Source organism: Melanotaenia boesemani, chromosome 4 (genome assembly GCF_017639745.1).
Source record: "Melanotaenia boesemani isolate fMelBoe1 chromosome 4, fMelBoe1.pri, whole genome shotgun sequence".
Classification (NCBI taxonomy): domain Eukaryota; kingdom Metazoa; phylum Chordata; class Actinopteri; order Atheriniformes; family Melanotaeniidae; genus Melanotaenia; species Melanotaenia boesemani.
In genome coordinates, this window is record NC_055685.1 from 21231056 (window position 1) to 21240435 (window position 9380).

At 37.9% G+C, this 9380-nt stretch overlaps 1 protein-coding gene across 1 annotated transcript; it reads right to left on the reverse strand.

Moving 5' to 3' along the window:
• Positions 1–3446: 3446 nt before the first annotated feature.
• LOC121638135 (GRB2-related adapter protein-like) lies at positions 3447–9354 on the reverse strand. The gene is made up of 5 exons (XM_041982651.1): positions 8298–9354; positions 8116–8213; positions 7702–7821; positions 4391–4700; positions 3447–4288 (listed from the first exon to the last, which is right to left on the reverse strand). Exons 1-5 carry the CDS (start codon positions 8373–8375, stop codon positions 4109–4111), a joined length of 786 nt encoding a protein of 261 aa, XP_041838585.1. The 5' UTR covers positions 8376–9354; the 3' UTR covers positions 3447–4108.
• Between the last annotated feature and the right edge of the window lie 26 nt (positions 9355–9380).

Below are 9380 nucleotides of genomic sequence, written 5' to 3' on the forward strand. Positions count from 1 at the left end.
AGATTTTGCTTTAAAGATGTGTTACACATGACATTTATTGAGAGATAACAATTTCCTTGACCCATTTCTGCTTAACAGCACACTCCTACACGGGGCAATGTATTTTAATGTCTTAATATCATCATTAATTTCTTGGTGTTGCAAGACAAAGCAAACATAAAGATAGTTATTACATTTATCTTGTTTTCTACACAAGTTATTCAGAAAAGGTTACATAAAAACATAAATCCTAAGTGAATTTTTCACATGGGAAAAGTAGAGATATAAAGACTTTTGGATAATAATGTTAAAAATCTATGAGCTAAAATGACGTTTTAAATGAAAATTGAATATTAAATGAAAATTGACTTAAAGGTTTGGTTAGAAAATGAATTTCTGTCTGGTTTTGGTGAAAGACATCAACGTATATTCCTGCAGATGTTTCAGTGTTGATTCAGTTAGATTTTGTTATCTGGTGTGTGTGCATGTAGAAAAAACTACAGCCATACAGAGACTTCGTTAAAATAGTGATAAAGCTTCCACAGCATGGAACGCTGTAGACGGTGCAATGAAGAACACCTGAAGACCTAGTCAGCCATCAAACTTCACACACCTCTGGAGGAGAAGAGAAGGTCTCATCTGACGGCTGACATTCCCATGTGGTGGGTCTGGTTCCTCACTGCCTACATCATGATATCACCATCATCCTGACATCATTTCATGAGGAGTTACAAAACATAGACAAAGGTTATAGAAAGATTACACATTGACATGTGTTAGCTACCACTGATCTCTAACAGATGCCACACAGATTAATATGACAATAGAAGCACAAAGATTATACACAGATGAATCAGTAATATCAGTCAAATGAATATGGCATTACAAAAGTACCACCACCATAGTAAAGGATCTGTGTTCCATCACAAAAGAGGAATAAAAATCATGCAAAGATCAAAAAGTGACAACACTGAAGAATACGACAATACAGAAAACAGGGATCAAACACTAAAATCTGTTAGATACTACTAACATATAATAAAGGTGACACAAAGATCATATACAGATCAAACAGTGACGTCACATAGATTAATATGAAGAGACAAATATAAACAGATTAAAGAATAATATCACACAGATAAAAATGTCCCGGCCTCTAGTGCACCCTTTGCCAGCGCCTCAGCATCCCACGCCGGTGTTCTAGCTTTTCATCCTACCCATCAAGACGTGCTACCTATATGCACAATTTGCAAACATAACTATGTGGGTTGAGGACACGCCCATAAACCCATGCTACCTTCAACTAAGTGTTTGAACAACTGGACTTACTTGGTGTTTTGATACTTTAGCGATACTTTGCTGTAGCATACTTTATTGGGGTACATACTGTCCCAACTTTCTACCTTCACTAATTTATTCAAAGTTTGATTTTTGAACGCCCGTGACGTTATTTCTTAAGACGGACCTATAGGGTACTTTAGTCAGTTTAAAGATCATGAATCCACAAATATAGGCCCCCCTGTCTGTCTGGATCCCTGAAGGGTCTTTCTTTCACCGACCTCCTGCTTGTTGATCCAGTTTGCTCCTCTGCCTCACTCTCTCCCACCCCATTGGCGTCTTTGTCTCCTGGACTTTTTGGTTTGTTTGCTTTGGTTTGTCCATCTTTTGGACCCTCTCCACCCCTTTTTGTAACATTTTGTCATTTTGAGTTCTGTCTCGTTTCCTGTTTTATTTTGTAGTTTTTTCCTCTTCCTGTTCCCTGCTAGATGCTTTTTGCTTCTTGGTATGTAATCAGTCCCCTCTATATATGTGCTCTAGGTTTTCCTTCTTTCATTGCCAGCTCGCTGTGTGTGTCAGTTGTGTCTTAATTTTACTTAAGTCTTGCATTTGGGTCCCACTTCCTCAACTCCAGCTGCCATGTTTCTTGACACATGAATTATTTTAACTCTCAGCTGTGATAATTTTGTAAATTTCTTCATAAACAAAATTGTTTCTAATTGAGAGAAAATCCATGACATCCTTCCCACTATTGATGATGTGTCAGCAGCTTTAGAGATGCCTGTAGAACCTCGTTAATGTCTGGATCGTTTCTGTCCTGTACAGCTACATGAGTTAAACAGAATAACAGCAACATCTAAACCTTCACCCTGTATTTTAGACTCTATCCCAACCAGACTGTTTAAGGAAGTTTTCCCCTTAATTAACACTTCAGTATAAGATTTGATAAATTTATATGTACTGACAGTTTATGTACTGCAATCTTAAGACTGTTGTAATCAAACCTTTATTTAAAAAACATGGTCTTGACCCAGGAGTGTTAGCTAACTCTGGACCCTAATCCAACCTCCAATTTATGTCTAAAATTATTTAAAAAATTGTTTCTACTAAATTTTGTGCCCAGTTTGTTAATGTAAATTACAAGTCTTCCTCACACACCAGAGTAAGAGTTCCTCAGGGTTCTGTACTTGGACTGAAACTTTTCAAATAGGTTCCCAGTTAAATCCAGAATAAAATATAAATTTAATCTCCTGACATATGAAGCTCCTAGTGACCAAGCTGCATTGTATATCTAGTATCATGTCGTTCCATATTTCCATATTTTCTTATAACATATTATAACAGAGCACTTTGCTCTCAAGCAGCAGGTTTACTTATGGTTCCTAGTCACTAAAAGTAGAATGGGAAGTAAACCCTTTGGATACTAGGCCACTTTCTTATGAAACCAGCTCTAAGTTTAGGTTCAGGAGGCAGACACTGTCTCTACCTTTAAGATTAGGTTTAAAACCTTTCATTTTGATAAATCTTACAGTTAGTAGTGGTCTAGTCATCCCTAAATTATGCTGCCGTAGGCTTAGACTGTTTGAGGATGTGCCATGGTACACTGAGCACTTCCATCCATTTTCCTCTTTATTTTTCATGTATAAATCCATGATAGTATTTATTAGAGTCACTAACTTGTATTTCGCCGTTCTTTCTCAGCAGGTCTCCCTGGCAGTTGTGACTGTTGATCTTTCTTTCCAGTTCTCTCCGTCCCCATCTGATCGAGTAGCTGAACTGAAGACAAGTTTTGATGCAATCCATTGGTTTCCTTAACTAGACACTTATTTATTAATTGGCTTGTATGAACACAGTTAACACAAACTGGATTAATGCTGTTTTGTTTTAATTGGATCACAATGAATTGACTTGAATTTATTAGGTTTGTAAAGTGAGATGACTTTGTTGTGTATTGGAGCTATACAAATAAAGCTTAACTGAAAAAATTCTGTAACAAGGGTTTAAAAAAGCATCTGAATCAATTCTTTCTCTTTATATTAATTATTTATTGTTTCAGATCTGAACTAACTTAAGACTCAATTATAAGTTTTACATTGTGGGTTTACAACATTGCTCCAAAGGTGTGGTGAGCTCATTTTGTTCCGATACCACAAGTGTAATGGAGAGTGTAATGCTCAAAACAAATCCAGGAAGTGTGATTGAGATTTATTGTAATTTTGTGACATTATTTTATCCAGCGGTTTTCCAGTAACTATAACTAAAAAAAAAAAAAAATCACATATGAAATAAACCAAATTGACTTTAGCTACATGATCTGACAACATGACCCCATTAATCAAACTTTGCTGAAAGGCAGAATATACTTGCTCTTTAACCTCAAACTCATGTAGGAAAATATCTTCAGGTTGTCGTAATTCCTCACACCTGATGCATCGCACCTGTTACTGGAGGATTCTACTACGGGCACATTAGCAAACTCTGACTATACAAAACTTATGGATTTGCATGATTTGGACAAGGACGATGAATATGTTACAGAAGTTTAGTATTTAGTTTATATAATGATGATGTCAAAATAAGCCCCAGGTGTTTGGATTTAGAGGCCCCCCCAAATCAAGGATGTAGGATATCCACTCGCATTTGGCTCTAATTGCCTCTTCACTATTGTGTCTTGTGTCCATATAAATTATGTAATTTTCAAGTAAATATATTACATAAAAAGCTAGTTGGAAAAGGGTCTTAAAACAAAAATGAAACCATTGTCAGATTTCAGGATGAGTAAAGTAAGTCACTGCAGTTTTACTGTCACGTTTCAGCGATAGAGCCACAGTGCTGAATGCCTGATATGGTGTTAATGGTGCAGTGGTTGAACGTATTCTGCTGGGAAGATGCCAACTCGGCCTCGACAGCGGCCACGCCAGGTCAGGGAGCTTGAACAGTCCAGCAGGTCAATGATGTCACCACGCAGGAAGTGGAGGTGAGCGGTTTGAGGGGGAGTGTAGTCGCAGAGGGCATGAGCCAGACGAGGTTTCTATAGAGACAGAGCCAAACCGTTATGTCAGACACACAGGTGTGTTTTAACAGAAGTAGAAGTTGTTTATGATGACATATGAGTCATTATGATTTTTCATACCTCCAAAACTGTTTTCAGTAAACGTGGGGAGGTCTCTCGGTCCGGGTGAGAGAGGTGAGAATTGAGTCGGGCTGCGGGGATTGACTCCTGACTCTTGCTTTTATAAGGGTTGGGATAGGGATTACGTCCAGGATGCGACTGCAGATGAGGGGATGAGGGAGGATCTCTGAGGCAGACTATTTTCTCCACAGCAATACTGTGTGTTCTGTAGAAATCCACCAACCGGTTCAAAGAGCAAAATGACTTGTCCCAGATGGAGTACTGACCACCTCCCTCCAGGACTCTGAAATGCTCCACCCTGTCACCATAGCTTAAAAAGAGAAGGTGAACAAAGAGAATTAGAGAAAGTCAAGTAAAGAAAGGCAGGTAAGTGTACTCCATTGTACTCTAACAACTACATTTTCATTATTACCTCGGCCAAGGCGAAGGTCATGTTTCTGGTGATGTTGGTTTGTTTGTTTATCTGTCCGTCTGTCTGTCTCTTAGCAACATAACTCAAAAATCTATGGATGGATTTTAATAAAAGAATGTTCATGAAACGTCAGAAATATAATAAGGAGCAAGTGATTAGATTTTGTGGGGTGATCCAGACCACTGTCTGGAACCAAATTTTTGTTTTAATGACTCTTCACAATTGGGAGTTAGGGATAATTTTGTCAACACAGCTTCTAACTCAACAGATAATGCCAAAAATCAGTGGCAATAAATAAATAAATAAATGATTACAAGATTACATCATTGTAGATGTTAATTACGCTAAAAGATAATCCAGATTGTGGCTAACCCAGATTGCCTCCATTACAGAAAATTATAGCCATTTGCTTCATCTTGGTGTCTAAGGGTATGTTTCCAGGGTCAATGATTCTACACAGGATGTGGCATCTGGCCTGATGATGGAAATAGATAAGAGTGTTGGCATGGGGTTGGTAACTGGGTGGGCTGTTGGGGCTTTTGGGGTTTTTCTCATGTGAGTGACCCTATGGCTTGGCAGAGGTCTGCTTCTAGTTCCTCTTTGTTTTCAGGAATTTCCTTAATCACCCTGTACATACACACGTGGACAAAATTGTTGGTACCCTTCAGTTAATGAAAGAAAAACTCATAATGGTCACAGAAATAACTTGAATCTGACAAAAGTAATAATAAATAAAAATTCTATGAAATTTAACCAATGAAAGTCAGACACCGCTTTTCAACCATGCTTCAACAGAATTATTTTTAAAAATAAACTCATGAAACAGGCCTGGACAAAAATGATGGTACCCTTAACTTTATATTTTGTTGCACAACCTTTCGAGGCAACCACTGCAATCAAATGATTCCTGTATCTGTCAATGAGACGTCTGCACCTCTCAGCAGGTATTTTGGCCCACTCCTCATAAGCAAACTGCTCCAGATGTCTCAGGTTTGAAGGGAGCCTTTTCCAGATGGCATGTTTCAGCTCCTTCTAAAGATGCTCAATAGGATTTAGGTCAGGGCTCATAACCGAAGGGTACCAACAATTTAGTCCACGTGTATCTCTGTCAACAAACAACAGACTGTGTATCATCACATTAAAATAAAATGAATACTTTGTAAATCCTTTTTTAAAAAAAAGGGAAATTATTTTTGCAGTATAAATAATCAACAGTGCTATCAGTCATTAGTCATTATTTTAAAAAAATACTTCAAAAGTGTATTAATTTTTGGGGGCAGGAATGACCTTCTGTACGAATCTTTGCAGTAGAGCTGCAGAAGCCTCTGGCTTAACACACATTATTTGATCACTGCATTAAACAGATGGAGTGTAGTGTTTTCCATTTTGTTGAGCAGCTTTTCCATCATTCTTATTTGCACAATCAGCTCCAGGCATTAAGCTGTCCCAAGCTGCCTTTTTTATCAGTTCGTTTGTTTTCTTTGAGTCACTGGTTCTGATGCTGCTGCCCCAGCAGATGACACTCTCTAAAGTGTCTGAAGAAAATCATCTTGCTGCAAACATTGAAGGATCTGAGCTTCATCATGAGCTAATGTCTGCTCTATCCCTTCCTATTGATAGCTTCAGTGGTGCATTTTATAATCCTGTCTGCTGTCCAGGTGAACACACAGGTGTCCCCAGTCCTCCATCGTGGGCTTTTGTCCCATAAAGAAGATTGTGTTTGACTTATTCAAACTTCCCTACAGAAATCTAGAGCAGCCAGGATCACGTTTTGTTTTTTTTTAAGCACCGTTTTCTTGTGAAAATGGGATCATTTGTCTCATTAACTCGAGAAAAGTTTGATTTAATTAGTTAGTTTTTTCTTGACTACTTTGTACTGCAACAATATAACTTTCCTTTGGGGCTTAAAGTACGATTATTTTCTATTAGAGACAGAAAGACATGCAGCTATTTTTTTATTTACTGAGGTGTTCCTGAAGCAGTTTAATTGCCACCAAAGTTTATTTTTTTTATGTAAATAAGTTGCTTCTCTTTTTTGTGAATTACATTTCTAAAGAATAATGTCCATCTAAAACATCTTGAGCTAAAAATGCTTAAGTGTACTTAAGTTTGTGGTTTGCAGCTAAACGCTGTTAAACCTGTGAATGGTTATTAGACTGTCTTTTACAGTTCTTGTTAAAATTGCTTAAGATACCCCACCTCTAAGTCAGCACATGCTGCCGGTGTTACTGAAAATATAAATGAGAGACAGTGTTTGGTTGATACTGATTTACTGGGTCACTGCTGCTGTACAAACTTTCATGAGTCCTATTAATTCCTCTAGAACATCATCACCCTCTGCTGATCACTTTATGTAAGGTGTTGCTTTTAGTCAAGTACTTCTTAAACCTCTCAGCTCTTGCAGCCAGACAGATGTTGTGCCACCAAACATTAATTTGTGCGCAGCGTTTGGTTGTGGCACATGTCAGTTGCATAATGTACCTGTGTATAATTAAAGAGTGTCTGGTGTTACACAATGCTGAGATTATTGAACACATTTCATTTACCCTTAATGATTAAATGTGTCCCACATCACTTTGCAGACCAATATAACCTCTCTTCATCTCACTCACGAGAAGTCTCTGTACTATGTGTGGTATTTTTAGTGCAACCAGTTTTTGTAGATATTGTTACTGTTTTTTTAAGACGTATTGAAGATTGTACTACTAAATGTACTAGCGAGTTGTTAAAACAAAAAATAGATACTCGTGGTAAAAAACAGGCTGGTGGTACATACAAACTCAACAGCAGAAAGACAACACAACAACATTAAGCTTGTGATTTAAAGATTCTACATCAATTATGCTTTTTTCCCTCTGAAGGAAGATGATATCTGTGCATGGGAGTTGCCTTCACTGACCTAACAGAAAGAGAAAACTCTCCAGGGGCCGACTCGCTCTCCCTCACCAGGAACACTCCAGTTTCTTGCCAGCGCAGATGCTGTTCAGCCTCAAGTCTTGAAACTGCTCCTGCAAACCACCTAAAACAAAACACAGAAGTACTCGACAATGATACCCTGCTCATGTTCTGGCATTTGAGGAAATAAGGTACACTGATGTTTCTTTATATTGGCATTAACAGGAGTATCTTTTGCATGAAATATCTGAAAGTGGAAAAATAATCGGTTTTGATTAAAACACTATAATTAAGAAATGACAGAGCATTTCAAACATATCAAATTAACAGGGATGAATGCCAGTTTTCTTTTTTTTAATCCTAATCCTGTTTGCTGTTCTTTTAGAATATAACACAAGAAGATAATTAATTTGTTTACGGATGAGGGAGGAGGGAAATGTAGTTTTCAGGAATGTAGCCACGCTTCCCCTGGATCTCTGCTGTGAACCAGCAAGAATCCTCCTCCATTTCTGTCACCTACAATACACACCAACAGTTACTCTACATAAACATGCAGAAAATCAGCTTTAATGCATCACTTTCAAAGAAATAATTACTCACCTTGATTGTGTCTCCTTTCTGAAAACTGATCTCGTCTGCTTCTGATGCTGCGAAAGAGAAAAGGGCCACAGCCTCCATACTGGACAGAGAGTTGAGAGCCTCCACAAGTTTCACTTTATGAGTAAAGAGAGATAATACAGCTGAGTGGAGCACAGCAGAGAGATAACAGGATGAGATAATCAGTGTGTGTGTGTGTGGTTGTCGACATGCTGCTGCTCGTAAGTTAATGAGGAGAGTGCTCTCTGCGCGTGTGTCCCTCTATTCATCCATGTGACTGAGTTAGAAATTGTGGGTCACGTGGAGATGCTAGCTGCCCTCTCAATCTCCATCACTATTGTCAATACACTCCAAACTCTGGAGATTTAATGAAACACTTTCACAACAGATAATCTGTAACATTAGGTGCTTTTCTAAATTAAAGAATAAAGAGAACCTAAAACAGTGGTGTGGCACTTTATTATAACAGGAGTTAAAGTGTTCCTGCTAATCCGGGTCCTTGCCCTTTTTCTCAAATTTGAACCAAAAGGGTTTGATGAGCACATATAAAAAGGAAATTAGTTTCTGAATAAAAATCTGTAGTTGATCATCATAAGTTGCAACCAACACAAAAACTGATAAAACACAACCCTAGTGTTTTATTTGTGGCTTTATTGGTTTGAAAATATCTGATTTAGTGAATCGTTCAGGTTTGTAGGGTACAGTTATGGCCACAGTATGAGATTAAAGAAATATCCCTCCACCCTCTTTATCTCTATCCACCTTAAATCATCCTGCATTTACTGTAGCCTCTGAAGTAGGCTGCTGAAGCAAATATAGTTAAAATATGAGCAGATATATAGTCCAGACCCTATGGAATAGAGGGGTGGAGTAAATGGGTCACTCCACACCCTAAAGCTGGTTGATGTAAACAGATATAAATTTGTGGTGGAAAAACAAGCAGATTGATGCCATCTGACACAACCGTTGTATTAAAATCTCATGAAATAATGTCAACTTGTGAGAAAGGACTGAAAGATCACATAAAAAACAAGGAAAATGCATATTTTTAAGCCCCACAATAAAAACGGTATTATTGGTATTATA